Genomic DNA, 25,600 nt, shown 5'->3' with positions numbered 1-25,600 from the left:
TCCCTGGACTATTAATGCAGGGCGCAATGCTCTGCAGACAGCCGATTTTGAAAAAAAAAAAATTGTGCAACACTGCTAACAGCACCCTCCACAGTACTGCACACGGATAGATGTGGCCCTGAGAAGGACCGTTGGGGTTCTTGAAGCCTACACTCACTCCTAACACTCTCCCTACAGCAGCACCAGCAGCAGCACTTTCCCTCAGCTAACTCAGTCACAAGGCATCTGAGGCGAGCCGCGGGAGGGGCCGATTTATATACTCGGGTGACACCTGAACTCCCCAGCCACTCACAGCAGGGGGGTGGTGTAGGGCTTGAACGTCGCAGGGGGAAGTTGTAATGCCTTCCCTGTCTTTCAATTGGCCAGAAAAGCGCGCTAACGTCTCAGAGAGGAAACTGAAAGTAACCGGAACATCGCGTGGTACTCGTTACGAGTAACGAGCATCCCGAACACGCTAATATTCGCCCGAGCATCAAGCTCGGACGAGTACGTTCGCTCATCTCTAGCCTTAACCCTTTAAGGACCCGACACTTTTTTTAGGGATTTTACCCATGTGGTGGTTTTACTGCCCTATTTTGTTTCCTTTAGCTACCAAAATTATTTTTACTGCCTTTTTATTTTCTGTGACATATATTGTGATTATTATAATTTTTTCTTTTATAAATATCTTTTTCTCTGATTTTTTTTTCTGTTTTATTGGGGATTAAATGCTAAAAAAATGTTTTTTTTTAACATTTACAGTTTTTTGTATTTTTTTTAATTTAGTATATTTATGCTAAAATAAAGTATGGAGTATGGGAACAGGTTTCGGACATTTTGATATATAGTATGTGTGGTTTTGGATTACAGGGCGCATACAGCAACGGTTTTGGTTGGTGTCGGCTTTGTGTTATTTTCTTTCTTATGTATATATTGTTGTATTCTGTAATTCTTATTTACTTGTGTATTAAATTATGCTCTTTTTTAACCATCTATGGGCTCCTTCCCACGGCCGGATTTTCACTGTGGTGCACACAGCGTATTTACTCTGCGGGCTTCCGCAGATCTAAAATTCCAACCAGTTCTATACTGCAATGTCCACCAGCGTAATTGAACAGCGTATTTCCGCACCGGGTAATAAAACGCGACATGTTCTATTTCATGTCGGATCTGAAGCGTGAGATGGCCATAGATTTCAATGGATGCGTTTTTAAACGCATTCCATAGGCAGCACACAGCGTATGAGGATGGCTTGTGGGCGATCTATTTATTTTGTTGCCAGGAAAACCAGGAAGTGGGAGTGGAGCAAGCACAAGACGGCTTTCTGCTGCTGCCGAGGAGGATAGAGAACAAAGCAGAGATGGTGGATATGGGCAGGCTCGTGGTTCTAATGGTGGACTCTCCGGCCATCTGGGACACCAACTCTGAGGAATACAGCAACAGAACGCTGAGGGATTGCCAGTGGGCGGAGCTGGCGTTCCAAATTTATGGCGAAGTCTGGAATACTTCTGATGAATCCAAGAAGACTGTTCTATGTGAGTATTTGATTCACAACTTTGGTTTGTATTGCAAATCATTTCCAAATTGTGAATTGTTTTTTCTTTTTTTTTTTTTTTTTACAGTGGATGACATTAAAACAAAATGGCTTAGCGCACGGGACCAGTTTAAAAAAGAATATCAAAATATTCCACGGAGCGGAAGTTCGGGGAAGCGAAGACGAAGATATTTATTATGAAAAGCTGCTCTACATAAGCCGCACAATGGGAACACGTCCGTAAGTAACGATTTTAGCCTTTTTGATTTTTTTTTCCCCAAGTTGTAACTTTCTTTTTCTATGTGATTAGACTGTGTATTTTGGATCCGGTAACCGCTCTGCTATTCAAAAACCATGGGCGCAGCAGAGTTGACTGTGTCATGGCTTCGGAATAGCAGAGCTGTATTTGCCAGGGGTTTTCCCACGGTGTGAAAGCCTTGCCTCGTGGGCTTGTGCATGCACCCGTGGTATTCCAAAGACATGGGCGCAGCGGAGTTGACTGTGTCATGGCTTCGGAATAGCAGAGCTGTATTTGCCAGCAGTTTTCCCACGGTGTGAAAGCCTTGCTTCGTGGGCTTGTGCATGCACCTGTGGTATTCCAAAGACATGGGCGCAGCAGAGTTGACTGTGTCATGGCTTCGGAATAGCAGAGCTGTATTTGCCAGGGGTTTTCCCACGGTGTGAAAGTCTTGCCTCGTGGGCTTGTGCATGCACCTGTGGTATTCCAAAGACATGGGCGCAGCAGAGTTGACTGTGTCATGGCATCGGAATAGCAGAGCTGTATTTGCCAGGGGTTTTCCAGCCATAAAAAAGTTTGATCGGGCTTGTTGATAAATGTGTTCTATTGCCCAAAATCATAGAGGCTTATCAGTTGTGTCTATCCCAAACAACTAGCATAGAATTCAGCCGGGGGCAAGGGTAGACAGTATGGGTTGGGGGTTATATGAGAGTCTAACATAAGAAGAGCTTGGTCGGACCATGTAACATATGTTCGGGAGTGTGGTGGAGAAACAAGGCAGGAGATGGCAGGGAAAGAAAAAAAAATGTTTTAGTAAACGCTGGACTACAACTCAGCTGGTCCAAAGTAAAATAACTGACAGTGTCTCTTCTTGGGACTAGCAGAGCCTTATTCACAATGGTCTACTGCAATTTTTTTTTTCTTTTGTTCCCTGCTAGAGATGAGCGAGCACCAAAATGCTCGGGTGCTCGTTACTTGGCACGAAATTTTCGCAATGCTCGAGGGTTCGTTTCGAGTAACGAACCCCATTGAAGTCAATGGGCGACCGGAGCATTTTTGTATTTCGCCGATGCTCGCTAAGGTTTTCATGTGTGAAAATCTGGGCAATTCTACAAAGTGATGGGAACGACACAGCAACGGATAGGGCAGGCGAGGGGCTACGTGGTGGGCTGCATCTCAAGTTCACAGGTCCCACTATTAAGCCACAATAGCGGCAAGAGTGCCCCCCCCCCCCCGCACTGTCAGCGTAAAGATCGTTTTCCTCTGGCACAGCTGTAACAGCTGTAGCAGAGAAGAACGATGTTTGCCCATTGAATTCAATGGAACCAGCAATACAGCAGGTTCCACTGAATGCAATGGGCTGCCGGCGATCGCAGGATGAATGGTCGGGAAGGGGTTAAATATATAACCCCTTCCCTGCAATTCATCCAGAAATGTGTTACACTAAAAATATATACCGGCGTATAAGGCGACGGGGCGTATAAGACGACCCCCCAACTGTCACCTTATACGCCGGCAATACAGTGGAGCAAAGAATAAAAATCATTACTCACTTCTTCAGACGATCTGCGCCGCTCCTGCAGACTGTCACTCCCTCCTGGTGTTTGCAGGCTCTTGCTCGCTCCTGGTCCACGGCAGACTAAAGCTTTCTCTACGAAAGGCTTGAAATCCCCGCCTCCAGAAACACAGCCAATCACAGCAATTCAATGACATCACTGTCATTGGCTGTGATTGGCTGAAGGCACGTGTGTTTCTGGAGGCGTGGATTTAAAGCCTTTCGTAGAGAAAGCTATAGTCTGCCGTGGACCAGGAGGGAGCAAGAGCCTACAAACACCAGGAAGGAGTGACAGTCTGCAGGAGCGCCGCAGATCGTCTGAAGAAGTGAGTAATGATTTTTATTCTTTGCTCCACTGTATTGCCGGTGTATAAGGTGACAGTTGGGGGGTCGTCTTATACGCCCCGTCGCCTTATACGCCGGTATATATTTTTAGTGTAACACATTTCTGGATGAATTGCAGGGAAGGGGTTATATATTTAACCCCTTCCCGACCATTCATCCTGCGATCGCCGGCAGCCCATTGCATTCAGTGGAACCTGCTGTATTGCTGGTTCCATTGAATTCAATGGGCAAACATCGTTCTCCTCTGTCACAGCTGTTACAGCTGTGGCAGAAAAGAAGGATTTGTCTTCTATATGTTCTCAATGGGGTCGGCGCTGCTGCTGCCGCCGGCCCCATTGAGCGCATATAGAGAAGATTTATGGCCTTTAGAAGGACCGTTGGGGTTCTTGAAGCCTACAATACACCTAACACTCTCCCTATAGCAGCTCCAACACGATAGCACTTTCCCTGAACTAATGTCAGAATGCATCCGTAGCGAGCCGCGGGAGGGGCAGATTACAATACTCGGGTGACACCTAATCTCCCCAGCCACTCACTGCAGGGGGGTGGTATAGGGCTTGAACGTTGCAGGGGGAAGTTGTAATGCCTTCCCTGTCTTTCAATTGGCCAGAAAAGCGCGCTAACGTCTCACAGAGGAAAGTGAAAGTAACCCGAACACCGCGTGGTGCTCGTCACGAGTAACGAGCATCCCGAACACCCTAATATTCGCCCGAGCATCAAGCTCGGACGAGTACGTTCGCTCATCTCTATTCCCTGCCTTTTATCTCCACCACCAAAGAATATATATTAAATAGCACTACTCAGCTTTTCTTATCTGGCCCTCTTATATCTACCCACACACAGACTGTCTCCAGGCTGTATTCTCTCTTGGGTCAGTGAGATAGACTTAACTGATAAGCGTAGCAAGGGTAGAACCGTTTTTTATGAATGTGGTTTGTGTCTCTGTGGTTGAGGATCATAATGTGACGGATGCGGAGGATGTTACGGAAGCTGTCTGTCCCCCCCCCAACAAATGCCCACAGAGGATGAACCGCTTCCATCGACCAGTACAGCAGCTGCACCAGTGCGACAAACCCCGGTGACTGCAACGGCACCACCAAGGCATTGAGTACGTACAGCACAACAAGAAGCAACAAACCTTACTATACAGTTGCAGCGGGAGGTCCTTGAATCCCTTCAGCAGCTGCAGGCAGCAAGGGACAGCAGCGATGGATTCGGTATGTTGGTGGCATCGCAAATGAAAGAAATCCCTGCTGATCAGCGCCAGGAAACACAGGGATTCAAACTTTATCTGATGCAGATGGCGACTCCACCCAACTCCTCCGCACAACTGCACGCACTTATTGACCAATATAGACATTCACAAATACAGCGTGCTGCAGTGTTGATCCCCACACCACGACCGCCAACACCGCTACAAATGGGAAACCAAGTCTTGCAGCCTCATCTCCTGGGCCACTATCTGCAAAGTAGCCCCTATATAGAGGCTATGAATACCATGTACGGTCCACTAGCACCAGGATACTCCCAACCGCCAGCACAATCCTCGCCGGCTTCCAGTTTAAGAACGCCAGCGATGTCTGCACCCGATGTGCCCCACAGTGATTCCAGCCATACTCCTCATGGCAATGTTGGTGAATCGCAAGAACGTCGGTACCAAAATCTTTAAAAAGGTTTCTTGTGCTGCTTCAGTTACCCAAGCCGTTTACAATTGTAACTGCATTTTGACTTTTTAATGTCCTTTTTTTTTTTTTTTCGCTTTAAAAATATTTTTTTATGTGGCCGAAAGTTTTTATTATGTTATGTGAATAAAGTTTAAATGTTATAACACTATATTTTTGTCTTTTCGTCACTGTAACTCACACAACTTAAATTATCATTACACCCACTTGTCTTCTCCAGCAGCCTCCAGCCGTATCCAGCAACTCTTTCCGAGTAGGTTACGAGAAGAGGGTGTTGCAGAACAGTAGCTGAAGACGGGTCGGATCCTCCCGCACGCTTAGCTCTTCCCATTCCATACTCCCTCTTGGATTATAGGAAGGGTAACGAAACAGGGAGTGATAACCGCTGCGCATGTCCTCAAACGTGACCACCATCGTTCTCCAGCCCACCAAAAAAAAATGCAAGAATATTTTTAGTATGTGTCGTTCAGATTTTTGAACTTTGCTAATGAGGTATTAGTTTATAATGCTGCCATACATAGCTGACACAAATGTAAATGAGCAAAGTACGGCCGCATTATATAAGCCCGCAGCCCGCGTCAAGGGTCCTCATTTCCTGCAAGTCCCTAACTAAAAAAAAACAAACAAAAAGAAAGCCTAACTAAAAAAAATTTGGCAGTCGGGAAAAAAAATCAAAACATGGTTTGGAATGACCTGCCATTCAGGCTTCATTGATCTGGCAAAAATTGTGCAGAACCACAGCGGCTTTAACTAGCGAGCATGCGCTTTTGGGTTCCAGCTGAATGGTGCCCAGGAAAACCCGCCATTTACTGGTGAGAATTCCAAAAGCACATTTGACGAAACACCAAGCTCGCGTGAGTCGGTAATTAAAGACTCCGTCTAACCCTCTTCGGGGGTATGGCCGAAGAACAAGCGAAAAGCCTCATCCGCGACAATTACGAATGGTGTTGGTGGACCTGAAGAACCAGGTAGCAGCCGTGGCTCTGGCAGGGCCAGCTGGTTGCAAAAAGCCGCTTGCCCATTCTGGAAGACTTGAAGACTCGTGAGTCTGCAGAGCTTCCATAGGCCCCGATATCAACCATTACAAATCGGTAGTCACTGTCGGCTAGTGCCAACAGGACCACCGAAGTAATGCTTGTAATTAAAATATCGGGACCCTGAGCATGGTGGCTTCTTGACACGGATGTGCTTACCATCCAGGGCCCCAATGCAGTTTTGGAACTGCGACGCCAGTTCAAACAGTGCAGCGATGTCGAGCCAGTCTTGCGTGGAGGGAGGCGACATCACGATTCGGCGTAGTATTATCCAAATAACTTCACTGGTCAAACGGATGATTTTACTAATGGTACTATATCCTAACCGGAACTCAAATTGCAGTGATGCAAAAGAGTTTCCGGTCGCAAGGATCCTGAAACAACAAAATTGGAAAATACATTGTGAGAACTCATAGTATTAAGGAACAAGATGATAATACAAAATGGTATAATTAAAAAAAAGAAAGACAGAGAAGCAAAATATGGGAAAAAAAGGAATAACAACACAGAACGCCCCCCCCCCCCCCAAAAAAAAAAGAAGAAAAAAATAGGGGAAAGGAAAAAACAGAAGGCAACTGCATTTGAATGAAATTGCACTCGAAAAACACCAAAAAAAAAAGACACTTCACCAAACAGTCAAACACAAAAGTTCCCTTATCGCAGGGTGACCAGGAGACGCTTTTCAGGTGAGATAGAGCGTCGCATGTTAGTATTCCAGTAGGTAATTCCTGGGCGCAATTGCTCAGGCAATTTATCAAAGGTTGCCACTGACATGCGGGTAAAGGCCAGGAACTTTTCCGGATGTGTACGTAAATCGTTGTAAAGGGTTCCGAACTCCCCTTCTTGTTGCCGCAGTGCTAAAATAGGGTGCACCCAGAAGCGACGTTTTTTTGGGGGGGGGCTCCTCCTCCTCAACTGCCGTTAGGCTTGCCAGGACCACAACGCTGCTTCGTAAGGAAACTTTCTGTAGAGACTGCTTCTAGTATGTCCAGTATCAGAGGGACAAAGACACTGAATACTGGGCGTTGGCTATATATATCTATGCATTTTTCCACAGGGCTGGACAACCTGCTGGGGAGTGGTTACTGTTGCATTTTTTCCACGGCACAACTGCGGAAATAAGCGCGGAAAAACGCAATAAACAGCTGTCAACCGCTGGTAATATTGTTTACTACCGCAGTGCTCCTGCTGCGGAAATACGCAGCGGATTTCCGCTCCGTACGTGTGAAACCGGCCTAAGTCCCCCAATATGTCATGTAAGACCTCTGGGGGACATTCACATATATTTTTTTTTTATTTGACACTTTCCCACTGTAGCTGGGGCATCCAAAGGAGCCACAGACTTAGGAGCCTCAGTTACAGGGGAAAGCAACCCCTGTAGTGACATTAGTCACTGGCAGAGCTGGCCTGGGTCTAGTATGTCCTGTCTCTGATTGATTGCAGAGACAGGAGGCTTAAAGCCCCATCGTAATTTTACTATCACCTGTGCTTGAGGGCTTATTTAGACGACCGTATATCGGCTCGGTTTTCACGCCGAGCCGATATACGGTTATCTTTGTCTGCAAGGGGAGAAGGATGGAAGAGCCAGGAGCAGGAACTGAGCTCCCGCCCCTCGCCACTATTTGCAATGGGAGAGGCGGGACGGGGGCGGAGCTAAGCGTCGCTACTTAGCTCTGCCCCATCTCCCCCCCCCTCCTATTGCAAATACTGGCGAGGGGTGGAGAGGGGGCGGGAGCTCAGTTCCTGCTCCTGGCTCTTCCATCCTCCTCGTCCTGCAGACAAGGACATCGTATATCGGCTCGGCGTGAAAACCGAGCCAATATACGGTCGTCTGAATAAGCCCTTAAGCCCAGGTTGTCCCACCGTGACAAATGCATCTATATACTTCTGTATGGCCATTACAAAACACTTTTTAATATAATGTGTGCTTTGTAAATGAGCCATAGAGAAGATATATACTTACCTGTCTGTTGTCCTTGGATACAACTAATCCAGCAGGGTCTCTGCATCTTCTAGTCGTGCAGGCGCAGTAGCTCCTGCCGGCTGGTCGGTCCTCGTGAACGCGCCTGGTGCACGCTCATGCTCAGTCCGCTCACTCCATAGCAATGGCTTCACCGTTGCCAGCTGGCTTCTGCTGAAAGAAGAACAATAGCTTTCCCCGGGAGACCGTCCTCATCTGTAGGTAAGTATCTATGTCATTGTTCACTATGCATGTCGTGGGGGAAGGGGTGTCAGGCTGTCACTGGTACTGACGCTGAAGGGGAAGGGTGGGGTTGTTGGTCTGTCACTGGTCCTGCCACTGGGGTTGGGGGTGTCAGGCTGTCACTGGTCCTGCCAGGGAGGGGGGATGGGTCACTGGTCCTGCTAGGGAGGGTGCTGTCACATTGACTTGCCACTGTGGTGGTGGGGGAGGGTGTCCTGTCACATAGACTTGTCGCTGTGGGGTGCTGTCACATAGACTTGTCACCGGGAAGGGTTCTTTCATATAGACTTGTTACCGGGGGGAGGTGGGGTGCTGTCACATAGACTTGCTGCTGTGGTGTGCTGTCACATAGACTTGCCACTGTGGGGTGGTGTCACATAGACCTGTTGCTTAGGGGGTTGGGGGTGTGCTGTCACATAGATTTGTCCCTGGAATAGGGGGGTTCTGTCACATAGACTTGTCGTCGGGAAGGGTTCTTTCATATAGACTTGCTGCTGGGGGGAGGGGGGTTGCTGTCACATAGACTTGTCGCCGGAAGGGTTCTTTCATATAGACTTGCTGCCAGGGGGAGGGGGGTTGCTGTCACAATGACTTGTCGCCTGGTCGGGTGCTGTCACAATGACTTGTCGCCTGGTGGGGTGCTGTCACAATGACTTGTTGCCTGGTGGGGTGCTGCCACATAGACTTGTCGCCTGGGGGTGGGGGGTGCTGTCACAGACTTGTTGCTGGGGAGGGTGCTGTCACATTTTTGTCACCGGGTGTGGGGGTGGGGGTGCTGCTGTCACATAGACTTTTTGCTGTGGGGTGCTATCACATAGACTTGTTGCCGGGAAGGGTTCTTCCATATAGACTTGTTGCTGGGGGGGGTCATGCTGTCACAATGACTTGTCGCCTAGGGGGGGTGCTGTCACAATGACTTGTCGCTGGGGGATGCTGTCACGTAGATTTGTCGCCTGGGGGGGAGTTGATATCACATAGACTTGTTGCTGTGGGGTGCCGTATTAAAGACTTGTAGCCGGGAAGGGTTCTTTCATATAGACTTGTTGCCAGGGGGAGGGGGGACGTGCTGTCGCATTGACTTGTCGCTGTGGGGTACTGTTGCATAGACTTGTCGCTGTGGGGTGCTGTCGCATAGACTTGTCGCTGGGGGGGTTGGGGGTGTGCTGTCACATAGACTTGTCACTGGGGAGGGTGCTGTCACATTCTTGTTGCCAGGGGGGGGAGGAGAGGGTGTGCTGTCACATAGACTTGTCGCCAGGAAGGGTTCTTCCATATAGACTTGTTGCCGGGGGAGGTGGCATGCTGTCGCATAGACTTGTCGCTCTGGGGTGCTGTCACATAGACTTGCCGCTCTGGGGTGCTGTCACATAGACTTGTCGCTGGGGGGGTTGGGGGTGTGCTGTCACATCGACTTGTCGCTGTAGGGTGCTGTCACATAGACTTGTTGCTGGGGGAGGTTGGGGGTGTGCTGTCACATAGACTTGTTCCTGGGTTGGGGGGGCTGCTGTCACATAGACTTGTCACTGTGGGGTGCTGTCACATAGACTTGTCGCCAGGAAGGGTGCTGTCACATAGACTTGTCCCTGTGGGGCTCTGTGTGTGGGCAGTACGAGGGGTGGGGGGGGGCACAGTGGGGGGGTGACATGTTTGGTATTACTTTCAATGGCAGAGGATTGCGATCTCCTGCTTCTGCTCTGACAGCTGTTAGCAGGAGATTCCTTCATCTCCCCAGCATGTCCTCTCATGACTGGACACTGGGACAATGATGTGACAGTGCTGTCACAGTGTCCAGTGATGAGGGGGCATGTCGAGGAGATGAAGGAATCTCCTGCTACAGCTGTCACAGCTCTAGCAGGAGATCGCACTGCTGTCCCTGCTCCCCCATTGCTGTGAATGGGGCCGGCAGCTGCTGGCTCCATTGAAAGCAGTGAAATCAGGGGACTCGCACAGAGGGAGAGAGCGATATCGGGCCGTCACTCACAGCTCCATATCGCTCCCCCCATCATAGTCATGTGACCGGCTTCATCGGGAGCGCGCACGCTGAGGAGGAGAGAGAGCAGTGCATCATGGGAACTACCCAGCGGTGCCAGCTTTGAATGATTTTACCGGTCACCTTTACAAGGAGAAGATAAGTAATAAAAGGATAGCAGAATATCCGTAATGCCGTATTGTATGATGCTTTTACTCTACAGGACAAAACAAAAATTACTTTGGGCAGCAGGACTCTTTGCTTCTAATTTCTATCAGCACTGCAGTTAACCCTCCTCAGTGCGCTCAGCCCAGCTGCGGGGTAAATGGCTATTACCTGCCTATCTAGCTAAACTGGGGATCCCTCCCTCTTTGCCTGAGTGGTCTTGTGTGTTTGTCTCTGACATCCAGCATACATAGGTTGCCTGTCTCTGACCTTGTCTGCTTTAGGGCTGACACCCACTGGCAATATTTTCTTTCTTGCGCTGCGAGAGCATGTGAAAACTCTCGCCTCGCAGCGCAAGAAAGACGCCGAAATAAGGCTGGCATGTCGCCAGTCTTTTCAACGGGGCCAGCGGCAGCAGCGCTAGCCCCATTGAAAAGATATGGAGAATACCGCTGACTTCTGCCACAGCTATGACAGAAGTGTAGCATGCTATCCCATTGCTTTCAATAGGATCGGCGCTGCTGCCGGTCCATTGAAAGCAGTGGTTTGTGGCAAACCCTGCAGTATGATTTTCGGGGAAGGGCTTGAAATATAAGCCCTTTCCTGAAAATCATCAATAAGTGGTATAAATTATTTTTAAAAATTACTCACCTCTCTGCTGCTCTCCTGAAAGGGCTGTGCTGATTGGCTGAGTGCTCAGCCAATTACAGATAGTGCTTACCTATTCATTCATGAATGAATAGCTAAACACTAGCTATTCCCCAGCAGGGAACAGCTGGATGCAGTGAACAAGCCGCCCCCCCCCCCCCCCGCTTGTTTTCTGCATCCTCCTGAGTGCACGGTGATCGCTCAACTTTTGAGTGATCATCTTGCGATGTAAATGACATGTATATTGCTCAAAAGTCGCTTAAGAGACATCTTTTGAGCGATAATCGTTGTGTCTAAATGGGCCTTAAGTGTTCCTCACCATCTCTCTGCTTATAGATAGCCTTCATTCTTTTATTCCCCCAATAGCACAGGGAAGATCAGTTGCTGTTCCATCTACTTTCTGAGAGGAAACAGATGCAAAATAGGAATTTAAAAGTTCGGCCTTCAACATTATTCTTAGCCAATTCACGATTTTCATCTTGTAAGCATCCAATAGCATCTTTGACTCTTCTTTTGCTTTTGACATACCCCCCAAAATCCTTTTTTATTGCTTTTGGCCTCTGTTACAAGCCTCAATTCATTATTACCTTTAGCTTTTACCTTTAGCTTTTCTGACACTACAGTTTCTGCAGACCACATTATATTCTTCTTTAGATATTTACCCCTCTTTCCAGTTGATAAACATATTTTTCTTCCTCTTTTACCTATGTGCAAGTTCTGTGTTCATCCGTCCTGGTCTCTTCAAATGCTTCCCATTCTTACTCCATTTTATGGATTGTTAACAATTGTGCTTTGAGAATCACATTTCCCAATATTTCCCAACCTTCTTGGGCATTTCTGTCCTTAAGAACATCCAGCCATTGGATTCTTCTTACCCTCTTTCTGAGTTCATTAAAATCTGCCTTTCTGAAATCCAACCTTGAGGTCTGAGTTTTCTCAGGTCTTCCTCCCCTTTTTATCCAAAATTCAAGGATAGCGTGATCACTGCCTCCTAAGGTGTGAGATCTCTCTTGCTATATCTAACTAGTAATAGTAGACCCCATCATTCTTCCACTTCTTAATCTGAGTGCGGACAGAACCAGTTAGAATTTTCAAATTTGTGGATCGTTTAACTGATTTATAAAGTTGAACTACTTTTGCTCCTTGGATTCTTTTTGGCAATTATTTTGCTTTAACCAAGGTTTAGTAATGAGCAAACTGAGTGCAGCCTAGAGGAAATGTACAAGGGTGTCTCCAGAAAGGAGGAACTCTGCTCCATTGACTGGTCTCTCTGTATTTTTGCCTTCATAGGCCTCATCATCTAGATCCTGTCATCCGTCTCATCAGTCTATGTGCGGAGAGGATCAGACATCACTGACTGCAGCATAAAATGTCCTCATACAGGAGATGTCCTGCAGCTCTACAGAGAATGTGGAGATGAAGAGACTAAACTACTGGAGTTGTGGTGTGATAATAGTTGGTCCTATAATCACTGGGACCCCAGACTCCACCTAAACACAAGCAGCGGGTGCTGGAGGCTGACAGATGCCAGGAAGGACGACTCCTGCCTGTATGTTCTCTGGCGTCACAACCCTTCAGTAGGCTTCCGGCGCTCTACAGCCATCACTGTACTAGGTAAGAGCTGGAGGAGCGGATCACATCAGTATGATGGTGCTGCTGATGGTCCGTATAGGGGGCAGATACTGGGGTCTGATAATGACAGCAGAGCTAGCACTCTATACAGCAACTAGATTCATGTCCATGGTGATGTTACATTACTGATGGTCACCAACCTTCTCCTGATACTTCCAGATCCAGTTCTCATCTACAACATAACCAGTAACTCCAGCCGACTCGGTCAGGACATTGCTGTGAGCGTCCATTTCTCTGGAGAGAGGACGGCTGTGACCTGGGAGGTGGACGGGGGGTCTCTCCCCCACAGATACCGGCTGATAGATGACAACAAGACGCTGATTATCCCGAGTGCCCAGAGAGAAGATGCCGGCAGGAGACTCAATGTCTGGGTCAGAAACCCAGTTAGCGAGGAGACCCGGGAATACCTGCTGGAAATTACAGGTAAGGGAATACTACTGGGTATTATACTGACCTCACACCTTCTGTACCTCATATACTGGAGATTACAGGTAACATAGTATGCTAGGCTGAAAAAGACAAACGTTCAGCCTGTTTCCACTCCCCATCCCCGTCCCTTATTGATCCAGAGGAAGGCAAAGAAAACTAATAAGGCAGAAACCAATTTACCCCATTTTGGAGGAAAAAAAATCCTTCCCGACTCCATAATGGCAGTCAGAATAATCCCTGGATCAACATTTGACAAGTTTCTACCTGAATCCAGCAGTCGGAAGTCACCCCTTAACCGTCATTTTTCTAGGGTGAATAATCCCAATTTTGATAGCCTCTCTGGGTATTCCAGTCCTCCCATTCCGTTTATTAATTTAGTTGCCCTTCTTCGAACCTCAAGCATTGCAAAATCCTTCCTGAGCATCGGTGACCAGAACTGTACACAGTACTCCATGTGGGGCCTGACAAGTGCCTTATATAGTGGGAGGATAATGTTCTCGTCTCTCACCCCTATACCTCTTTTAATTCACCCCAAAAATGTATTTGCCTTTGCAGCAGCTCCAGTTAAGTCTACAATCCACTAGTACTTCCAGGTCTTTTTCCATATCACTTTTCCCTAGCAGTACCCCATTTAGTGTATATTAGTGACATCTGTTTCTTCTGCCGATGTGCATAATCTTACATTTATCAATTTTGAACTTCATTTGCCATTTTTCTACCCAAGCCCCCAGCTTATCTAGGTCCGTTTGTAGCCGTACATTGTCCAACATTGTATTAACTATCTTTGAATAATTTTGTATCATCTGCAAATATTGATATTTTGCTGTGCAGCCCCTCCATCAGGTCATTGATAAATATATTGAACAGAATGGGGCCTAATACTGTGAACCCTGTGGCACCCACTAGCAATGGTGGCCCAATCAGAGTACGAACTATTTATTACCACCCTCTGCTTTCTATCTCTGAGCCAATTCTTTACCCAGATACACACGTTCTCGCCCAGAGCTGTCATATTTTATATATCAGCTTATTATGCAGCACGGTGTCAAATGCTTTAGAAAAATCCAGATATACAAGATCAATAGACTCTTCCAGGTCCAGCGTAGAACTTACTTCATTGTAGAAGCTGATCAAGTTGGTTTGACATAATTGAGCCCTCATGAACCCATGCTGATGAGGAGTTATATCGTTTTCCTTTGAGGTATTCCAGGATGGCATCTCTCAGAAACCCCTGGAATATTTTTCAAATTATTGAAGTGAGACTTACTGGCCTGTAGTTACCAGGCTCTCTTCTTGACTCCTTTCTATATATTTGAACCACGTTGGCAATGTGCCAATCCAGTGGTACAACCCTGGTCTCAATAGAGTCCCTAAATATAAGAAATAGTGATCTATCACGTCACTCAGTTCCCTTAGAACCCTTGGGTGTATTCCATCTAGACCCGGCGATTTTGTTTTTTAATATTTTTTTTTTTTTTTTTTAAGGCTGGCTCAGTACTTTCTCCTGCGTTAGGCAGGTGATATTTGGTGGTGGGTTAATTTTATTCCCTTGCATCTAATGTGATATTTCTTTTTCTCTTTTGAATACACTTGAAAAAAAACAATTTAATAGACTCTCCTTCTGCCCTCCCCCCTCCCCCAATCATCTTCTATGGTTGCTCCTGCATCATTTGTTAAAGGGCCAGTAGTTAGTTGCAGGGAGTGGGGTATTACACAGGCCTCACACAATTTTATACCTCATGTACAGGAGGCTTACAAGAAAGGGGGTATTGCTGGAACATTATTACGATCGGCAGGAATTCTCCTTCAGCTTCGTTATCTCCTGTGTTTTAGCCTGTAGTTGGTCGGTTACTATGTAACTGTCTCACAGATGATTTATTAGAAGGGGTCAGCTGACCCCACTACTGCGGCTTGGGATCTTTTAAAGAGGAGTTACTCATTGCTTAGCCTCTCTGTAAGGCCTTATTAGTATGCGTTCGTAATAAGGACATGTCACCGTGTCAGTATTTCACCAGTATTTGCCTCCATATTTGTGTTCATTTGTTTTATCTTCTACCTATACAAACCTGAATCCAGTTATTGCCTAATAGAAAATACCAATTAATTCAAATACTAATGAAATATAGAAACATCTGTAGTTTAATAACTTTCCATAGACTTTAATTGGCGTATTACATCCGTAAAATGGATTAAACTAGTGTATGCTGTTTTTTTTAAAATTTATTTTAATTTTTTTTAAATACTATATTTTAAATACTGGTGTAAATGGATTCATAGATTTTCATTAGTCCTTTTTTACAGTCTGCACAACACAGACAAAATATGGATTTGAAATATGCTGATCTAAAAGAGGCCGTAGTATATTGGCTTCTGTAATGTGTTGCTGGTTATAGCGTACGTTTTGTGCGTTTAAAGCCAGTATTCCTTGCTTTTATTATCTTGTTCCTAGTCTACCTTGGTTTCTTATCATGGAGGTTTTATTCTTGTATTTAGTTCAGATCCTGCTTCTAAGGGTTTGTTCACATCTGTGCTATGGAGTCCATTCTCTATTTCTATCATAGGAGCAGAAAAAAATTATTCCATGACTGAACCAAATGGACCCCATTAGCTGTAATGGGATTCATTTGGCTTCCCTTATGCCCTCCTGCATATTACAAGTTGTGCTAGTTCATTTAGCATTTTAACAAAAATCTGCAATGGGGGCTGCAAACGGAACCTCCAACATGCGTGTGACTGAAGCTTTGGTCTGGTTATTTGCTGTTTGCTTGTCAGTATACGTCTTGTTTTCTAGTTCTGTTCTTCTTAGTTTTGTTTTCTTGCCTCTGGATCTTGGTGTCCTCTCATTGATTGTATGGCCAGTGTTTCCTGTTGAGTCTCCATTACAGTGTCTGGCTTTTGGGACAGCACAAGGCTAGATTATGGTAACACTCAGGGAATGCTAGAGTTTGGGGTTGTACACAGGACGACTGTTGGGTGCTTTAGTGCCTGATAGCCATACCAATGACTATTGCTCCTGTGCTTTCACATAGCCGTTTAGTGAATGAAGACAGATCATGCCTCCATTCACTGTGAACAGGTCGTCACTCAAAGGTGGACTGCCTGTTTACACCGAGCCAGAAGTTGTTGTTTCATTTCAGTTCACTGAAACAAAGCAACTAGTAACTAACAAGTGATTTCTCGCTTAGTACCCTGTTGGGTCCCACTTTTACAATGGACAGCTGTCGGTCAATATTGCTCATTTTGAGCTATTTATTTATTTATTTATTTTTTCTGAGCTATAGCCGGCCCGTGTAAACCTACTCTAAGGGCTCAGTCACACGGGCGTTTATTGCCGCGATTTGCGCATGCGCATGCGTCCGGCGATTTTTAAAAACCATTGCTTTGCAATGGTATCGGACACATGAGCGCTTTTTATGCGCTCGTCCGATAAATTAGAGAACAGAAATCGCAGATCGCACCTATCTGCGATCTGCGATTCCTGTTCTCTTCTGTATATGCGCTCAATGGGGCCGGCGGCAGCAGCGCCGACCCCAATGAGAACATATACTAGACAAATCATTCTTCTCTGCCACAGCTGGAACAGCTGTGGCAGAGAAGAACGATGTTTGCCCATTGAATTCAATGGAGACGGCAATACAGCCGACTCCATTGAAAGCAATGGGCTGCCGGCGTGCGCGGGATGAATTGTCGGGAAGGGGTTAAATATATAACCCCTTCCCTGCAATGCATCCTGAAAAGTGAAAAAATAAAAAAAAAGGATGTACTCACCTGCTCCCGGCAGCCTGAGATCCCCGCGGCCGTCCTGCAGTGGGTGTGAAGGGGGTGTGACTCAGGCTTGCCCCTGATTGGCTCAGCCTGAGCCAATCAGAGGCTGATCTCAGTCACACCCATTCATGAATTCATGAATGGGTGTGACTGAGACTTGCCTCTGATTGGCTCAGCGTACATACGTGCGCACCTAGGTACAAGCAAAAACACGTGTGAACACAGCTGTGTGCTTGTTATCAATGGAGCCGCGGCTGCTGCCGGCGCTCCATTGAGAACCATGCTCTGCCGGCCCTCTGCATTCTTTTTCAGGGAAGAGCTTTACATATAAGCTCTTCCCTGAAAAAGAAACATTTTAGTGTTTCAAAAAAAAATGCAGGCATTCTCTTCAATGGAGCCGCTGCTGCTGTCGGCGGCTCCATTGAAGACAACGGTCTGCTGGCACACCTGAACTGTTTTTCAGGGAAGAGCTTTACATATAAGCTCTTCCCTGAAAAAGAAAAATTTTAGTGTATCTATCTATCTATATATATATATAGACGAAAGCCCTCACTCACTGACTAACTCACTGACTGACTCACTGACTGACTCACCAAAAGTTCTCCAACTTCCCGATATCGCAGAAACATGAAATTTGGCACAAGCATAGATTATCTCCAAAACAGGAAAAGCAATTGGGTCCCAACTCGATTATTCAATTCTATACGCAAAAGAATTAGCGTCCAAATTTTACGTACGGAATGTATTTTTCTCACTTTCCGGTGTCATAGAAACGTGAAATTTGGCACGAGCATTATGTCATATATAGGAAAAGCTAATGGGTCCCAACTCGATTATTCAATTCTATGCGCTGAAGAATTAGCATCCAAATTTTACGTACGGAATGTAATTTTCTCACTTTCCGGTGTCATAGAAACGTGAAATTTGGCACAAGCATTGATTATGTCATAAATAGGAAAAGCTTTTGGGTCCCAACTTGATTATTTAATTCTATGTGCAAAAGAATTAGCGTCAAAATTTTACGCACATAATCTAAATCTCTCACTTCCCAAAGTCATAGAAACATGAAATTTGCCATAAGCACTGAATATGTCATAAATAGGAAAAGCTAATGGGTCCCAACTCGATTATTCAATTCTAGCGCAAAAGAACTAGCGTCCAAATTTTACGTACGGAATCTAATTCTCTCACTTCTTGGTGTCATAGAAACATGAAATTTGGAACGGGCATTGATTATGTCATAAATAGGAAAAGTTAATGGGTCCCACCTCGATTGTTCAATTCTAAGCGCAAAAGAATTAGCGCCCACATTTTACGTATGAAATCTAATTCTCTCACTTCCCAGTGTCATAGAAACTTGAAATTTGGAACGGCATTGATTATGTCATAAATAGGAAAAGTTAATGGGTCCCAACTCGATTATTCAATTCTAGCGCAAAAGAATTAGCGTCCAAATTTTACGTATGAAATCTAATTCTCTCACTTCCTGATGTCATTTTATATAAAGGAAACGTCGCATGGTTACCTCCCCGTGGTGTTTCCTGGGTAACGCAGAGAACTATGCAAAATGGTGAACATATGTTTTTGCGGTATCTCTAAAGTAACCACGACTTCATAAGATTTTCTGTGTGAACACCAGATAAACACCAGTATCAAATTAACTCGGACGAAGCCAGGTATATCAGCTAGTTAAAAATAAAATAAAAAATATACTTCCCTGTCCGCCACTGCTGTGTCCCCCACGGGGATGAAGAACACATCTGCCGCATGCGGCAGCTGTTTTCTTAATCCCCGCTAGTTAAAAGAATTCCCTACCGCTACATCTGTAACATCTGTAACAGATGCAGCAGAGGATTTTTTTATTTCTCTACCGCAGCTGTCACACGTCAGCTGCGGTAGAGGATTCTGCTGCCGGCAATTGATTTCAGGGAAGGGCTTTAAATATAAGCCCTTCCCTGAAAATCAAATAAGTGGTTTAAAAAAAGAAATAGATACTGGCCTCCCTTCAGCTGCTGGGGCTCAGCCACTCTTCTCCTGCTGTCCCCTGCACTGTGGTTCTGATCTAACAGCAGCCAGGGATTTAAAATCCCTGCCTGCTGAAAGAGCTGAATGTGATTGGCTGCAATTACAAGCATCGGCCACTACAAGAGGGTTGGAGCAGCAGCTTATGCTCTGACCTCCTATATATCACAATGTTGACAGCGGGCGACCCGATCTCCTGGGGTCCTGAGTGGTGAACCCCAGCCGATCAATATTGATGATCCTGAGGACAGGTGATCAATAGTATTTTCTCCAGGAAAACCCCGTTAACTGTCATCTGGATTTGAGCACAGCCGTCCAGGTCAGGAGCCATAGAAATGGCATATTTTGTAACAATATTTCCGCACTTCACCTGGACTTTCCAGTGTTTCAGTTAGCAAGTTCAGGTGCAGCCCAGCAATTAGCGGTAATCATGTGCCATTAGTACTGATCAGATGCAGCGTGTATGGGCACCCTAACTTCAGAATGCCAACTCCCTGTTTCCGTGATGTTGTTGTGAAGTCCTGAGGGTTGTGAGCAATCAATTTCTAATAACTTTCATGTGATAATTTACAATTATTATGTATCACGCAGATCTGTTATATGTATTGTAGTGTTATTCCGGAGCATTGTGCATTATTATATGGATATTATAGCACACAGAGACCTGATATACGCATCATATAATTATCAGTCAGACTACAGACTGATACATATTTATATTATAAATGGATATTATATACACTGTTTAGCACACAAACACTGTTAAATATATTGTATTATCGCAAACTATAGACTGGGACACTGGACATTATATCACACACAGGCATATACCTTGTATTATAACACCAACCAATACACTGTGTTATCAGATATCATATATGTATATGCTTGTGGGTGTACCTGTATATTTCTCCAGGTCGCACCCTCTCTGATTTGTGTCATTTATGTTCCTGCAGGTCCTCGGACTCTCACATTACAACTTTCCCTTGTTGCTGCTGCTCTGGCTGTAGTGATACTTCTTTCTGCTGGGATCTTTCTCGTAAGTCCATTTTGAGGGATTTTATCAACTATGTACAAATATAAGATTATTATATCACAGAAAACTCCAAGGGAGACATAATCTACAAGATCTGTAATCTGTTATGTTATTAGTGCTGTAAAAAGAAGAAGAACATGGCAGCGTTCCAGGATGTAGAGACGAAGCAGATGAATGGTCACTCAGAAGAGAATGGACATCTCCCCAAGAGCCAAACAAATTCAGGTGCCGTTTGGTGTTCTCCATTATAACTGTAAGGCCTTAGTCAGACGGGCGTTTTTTCGCGCGATTTGCGGATCGCATGACGGATGCGCATCCGCAAATCGCGTGACCGGTGCGCACAAGCCGCCCGCAAATCGCCCGCAAATCTGCTCCTAGCCGCGTTTCATTAGAAACGGGCCGGAGCTGTCCAGCGCATTGCATTCAATGGAGACGGCAATACAGCCGTCTCCATTGAAAGCAATGCGCTGCGGGCGAGTGTGGGATGAATTGTCGGTAAGGGCTTAAATATATAAGCCCTTACCTGCAATTCATCCTAAAATGTGTAAAAATAAAAAAATATTGTATACTCACCTTCTGCCGGCAGCCGGAGCTCCGAGCGGCCGTCCTGCAGTGGGTGTGAAGGGGGTGTGAGTCAGACCTGCCCCCTGATTGGCTCAGCGCTGAGTCAATCAGAGGCATGCCTCACTCACACCCATTCATGAATTCATGAATGGATGTGAGTCAGACCTGCCCCTGATTGGCTCAGCGCTGAGAGGCAGCAGTCACTCACCCATTCATGAATGGGTGTGTGAGTGTTTTCAGCCTCTGATTGGTCAGGGCTGTGACCAATCAGAGGCAGATCATTCAGCAGGTGGGGATTTTAAAGCCCCGCCGGCTGAATAGTGCCAAGAAGCAGTTCAGGAGAACTGACAGCGGCCGCGGCTGGACTCCGGCTGCAGCGGAAAGGTGAGTATACAATTTTTTTTTATTTTAACACATTTTAGGATGAATTGGAGGGAAGGGCTTATATATTTAACCCCTTCCCGACAATTCACCCCGCGCACACGCCGGCAGCCCATTGCTTTCAATGGAGCGGCTGTATTGCCGCTCTATTGAATTCAATGGGCAAACATCGTTCTTCTCTGCCACAGCTGTTACAGCTGTGGCAGAGAAGAATGATTTGTCTTCTATATGTTCTCAATGGGGTCGGCGCTGCTGCCACCGGCCCCATTGAGCGCATATACAGAAGAGAACAGGAATCGCAGATCGCAGATAGGTGCGATCTGCGATTTTTTGTTCTATAATTTATCGGACGAGCGCATAAAAAGCGCTCATGTGTCCGATACCATTGCAAAGCAATGGTTTTAAAAAATCGCCGGACGCATGCGCAAATCGCGGCTAAAAACGCCCGTCTGACTAAGGCCTTAAAGAGCAGGCAAAGTAAATCGCTACCGGAAATGTCCATGACAGGATTTAAAAAAGTCAAAAAGTCTAACATTGACTTGCAGGAATGCTGCCTTCCAATAGCTGGCGCTGCAGAGGCATTGTTCCATCTTTCTATTTGCATAAATTTCCCAGAAGAGCATGGGTGGCTTAAAAGTCACCTTAGGTGCTCTCCCTAAGGAGAATATCCTGTTGGGGAAACAGGACTAAAACGGAAAGCGAGGATTAGCTCTCACTGCTGCACGATTAAAGAGAGAGAGACAGAATTACCTGTGGCGAAGCATTTTTCTAGTCATGGACACAACATAGAACATATCACAGTTATCATACTTAAAGGAAATTTTAAGTCCCAACGTCACAGAAGAATTCGAGAATATAAATTTATAACCATCTTTGATGCTATCAGAAATGGTATAATCTCGGAGGGAGGGGGTTTACACCAGTGGAGACTATGAGAAACCCAGAGCAGAGGTATAATGTTGGCTTGGTGTTGACCCCCTAATATTAATTTAGAGACTATGAACTTTCACATACTTTGACACTGGACTAATTATTTACTGTTATGCTCATCCCTCCTTAGTACATGTCGGTGCTCTCTTACCCTGTTTCTGGTATTTATCTAGTGTAAATTAAGTACACCATGCTTGTGCCCTCCCATGTGATCATGTGTATATATTAAATACGTATTTGGATTTGTTCCATTATGCCTGAGAAAGGACCCTGGGAGCTTTGAAAGCTTGTTATAACATCATGTATTTTTGTTAGCCATTAAAATGTATCATATCTACAAGATTACTTGGTTTCTCTTACTGAGAATACTTGACCCAAAATGTGGATGGAATTAGGGAGCTGCAGGGGTCAAATAGCAGGAGATGTCACTATAACAGGACTGATCTCCATTGTTCTGTACAGCAGCCATGCTCCACCTGCACAAGGTGCACAATGCACTGCTGTGATTAGTAAGTGACTCCTCTGCCTCCAGCTACTGACCCCAGAGATAGGTAGTCCGTCCAGCAATGGTAATCAGAATAAACTGTATGACTGTCATACTGATGATAGAACTGTTTCCTTCTAGATCCTCTTGATGTTACCGGAAAACTTCTGGACTCCCGGGATTTCCTTAAGACGAATGATTCTGGGATCTCTGGAGTATGAATGGCTCCATCTTGTGGATACATAGTTCATCCTGTCCATCTGAGATGTATCTATATTTATTGTGTATTTATTAGCTGCAGGATGAGTAACTGTGATGAGTTTTGGTCTTGTGGTGACATTTTCTGCCCAAACAGGCTGAACTAGATGGACATTGTCTTCATTCGGCCTAACATACTTTGTCAAATTCTGTAGAGACAAGTTGTAATCATAGTAACATAACAGACACTTTTGACCTCAGTTTTCCAGCCACCTGGCTTTGTTGCCGAAAATTTCTACAATCTCCCCATCCATAATACCCCAGATAGTGATAATGCCCCCATAGTACCACACACAGTATCCCCCTTATTGTAGAACATGCCAGGAGTCAGATGCTGATCTCCTGACATGTGAGCAGATATACCAGGAGATCGGCACCTCACCGCTGTGGCCTCTAATTGGGTTTTCCACAACAAAAAAGACCGCAGGGCTGGATAACAGAGTCTGTTTTCTGCAGGACGAGTTGTATTTTTAACCACTCAATGTACTGTGTAATATCCAGAAAAACTTTAAAAATTTTTTAGAGGGGAGGAATAAAAAGAAAAGGATGCAATTGCGCCATTTATGGTGAGTTTACTTCTTTCAGCTTTCACAGTGCAGAAAAAAATGACAAACTTTGTTCTATGGGTCAGCATGATTATGGTGATGCCAAATTCATATGAGTTTTTAATGTTTTTCTATTTTTAAAATGTGAATAAAAAATTTTTCTTATGCAAGCTGCTTTTTTATTGACATATTCTGGGAGGCGTCAAGATACAATAATACCGTTCCCCCCCATCATAGCCTACGAGGCACAGTTTTGCACGTTCTGCAGTGGCTGTGCCTGGTACTGCAGCCAGTAGCCAGAACAAATTTCTGAGCCACATGCCCTAGATGCCCAGTAAAATTCTGAAAGCGCACCCCCCCCTTCCTTCCCACCAAGCATGAACATTTATCAGCCCTATGTAAAAGTGGAGGTAGGGATATAACTTGAGTTGCACTTGAGGCCTTAGTCACACGGGCGTTTTTTCACGCGATTTGCGCATCGCATGACGGATGCGCATGCGCAAATCGCGTGCCCGGCGCCGAAAAATCGGCCGAAAAATCGCCCGAAAATCTGCTCCTAGCCGCGTTTCATTAGAAACGGGCCGGAGCTGTCCAGCGCATTGCATTCAATGGAGACGGCAATACAGCGGCTCCATTGAATGCAAGCGCTGCGGGCGAGTGTGCGATGAATTGTCGGGAAGGGGTTAAATATATAACCCCCTTTCCTGCAATGCATCCTGAAAAGTGAAAAAATAAAAAAAATGTATGTACTTTCCTGCTCCCGGCAGCTGGAGATCCCGGCGGCCGGCCTGCAGTGGGTGTGAAGGGGGTGTGACTCAGGCTTGCCCCTGATTGGCTCAGCGCTGAGCCAATCAGAAGCAAGTCTCAGTCACACCCATTCATGAATTCATGAATGGGTGTGACTGAGATCAGCCTCTGATTGGCTCAGGCTGAGCCAATCAGGGGCAAGCCTGAGTCACACCCCCTTCACACCCACTGCAGGACGGCCGCGGGGATCTCAGGCTGCCGGGAGCAGGTGAGTACATCCTTTTTTTTTATTTTTTCACTTTTCAGGATGCATTGCAGGAAAGGGGTTATATATTTAACCCCTTCCCGACAATTAACCCCGCGCACGCCGGCAGCCCATTGCTTTCAATGGGCAAACAATGGGCAAACATCGTTCTTCTCTGCCACAGCTGTTCCAGCTGTGGCAGAGAAGAATGATTTGTCTTCTATATGTTCTCAATGGGGTCGGCGCTGCTGCCGCCGGCCCCATTGAGCGCCTATAGAGAAGAGAACAGGAATCGCAGATCGCAGATAGGTGCGATCTGCGATTTCTGTTCTCTAATTTATCGGACGAGCGCATAAAAAGCGCTCATGTGTCCGATACCATTGCAAAGCAATGGTTTTAAAAAATCGCCGGACGCATGCGCATGCGCAAATCGCGGCAATAAACGCCCGTGTGACTGAGCCCTGAAGAAAAAAAAAATAACTAGGCTGCAAAGTGTGCAATTAGAGGGACAGACCAGAAGTTCTGCTGCATTCCTCAGTGCCTGCATTTTTTTTTTTTGCACTGGAGTTGCACAGTAATGACAGCAGAAAGTTTGATTTTTTGCTAAGTGTCTAGTAAGTTGTGGCTCATATTGATCATTCTATGCCATTTATATGAGGGTTTACTGCCATTAAACAACCCAAAATCATAGTGCGCTTTCATACAATATGTTATGATGTAGTGATTGGTGGTGGAGAGCACATGACAGGCGCGAGGGAAACTGCTAGAGAGCTTGAGTCAAGGAGTTTTTAGTGGAAGCCACTTGTGTGAATGGACATGTAGTGCTTGGGGTGCGGGTGGCTCCTGTTTCAGGGTCTCTCGGTCATCAGTGCAGGGATTCTCCTATGGAAAGCCTTGGTACAAGGTGGAGTTTCTCCAGCTGAGACAGAACGGGGCGGATACCGGATTTTTTTCTAACAGACAGTCCTGTGCTCCCTCGGCGTGGTGCAGACTGACACATGCTCTCGGCTTGTGGTGTGTCTGCTCCTCAGCCTGAGGGCTCTTTCACAAGGGCGTATTCTTCATCAGTATTTTGTGAACCTAAACCAAGAGCGGGTCCAAAATATGGAAGAAAAGAATGTTTCAGAGGCACCAGGGCTACTAACACCTGATTCCCCCCCCCCCCCGCAGGGCTCCTATTACCTGTTCTGGAGGGACCCCATTCCACCTTG

At 45.9% G+C, this 25,600-nt stretch overlaps 1 protein-coding gene and 1 long non-coding RNA gene across 2 annotated transcripts; both read left to right on the top strand.

Moving 5' to 3' along the window:
- The first annotated feature begins 1,273 nt into the window (after window positions 1-1,273).
- Window positions 1,274-5,363, top strand: LOC136624578 (uncharacterized). Its single transcript, XR_010792354.1, has 3 exons — window positions 1,274-1,514; window positions 1,602-1,753; window positions 4,605-5,363. It is a non-coding gene; the product is annotated as an uncharacterized lncRNA (long non-coding RNA).
- An 867-nt stretch (window positions 5,364-6,230) lies between these two features.
- On the top strand, window positions 6,231-23,496 carry LOC136626455 (uncharacterized). Its single transcript, XM_066601520.1, has 6 exons — window positions 6,231-6,279; window positions 12,679-12,966; window positions 13,144-13,407; window positions 20,157-20,239; window positions 20,353-20,461; window positions 22,737-23,496. The coding sequence occupies exons 1-6, from the start codon at window positions 6,231-6,233 to the stop codon at window positions 22,814-22,816; spliced, it is 873 nt and encodes a 290-aa protein (XP_066457617.1). The 3' UTR covers window positions 22,817-23,496.
- Window positions 23,497-25,600: the final 2,104 nt, after the last annotated feature.

This window comes from Eleutherodactylus coqui, chromosome 4 (genome assembly GCF_035609145.1).
Source record: "Eleutherodactylus coqui strain aEleCoq1 chromosome 4, aEleCoq1.hap1, whole genome shotgun sequence".
NCBI lineage: Eukaryota > Metazoa > Chordata > Amphibia > Anura > Eleutherodactylidae > Eleutherodactylus > Eleutherodactylus coqui.
This window is presented reverse-complemented; position numbering and strand designations above follow the sequence as displayed.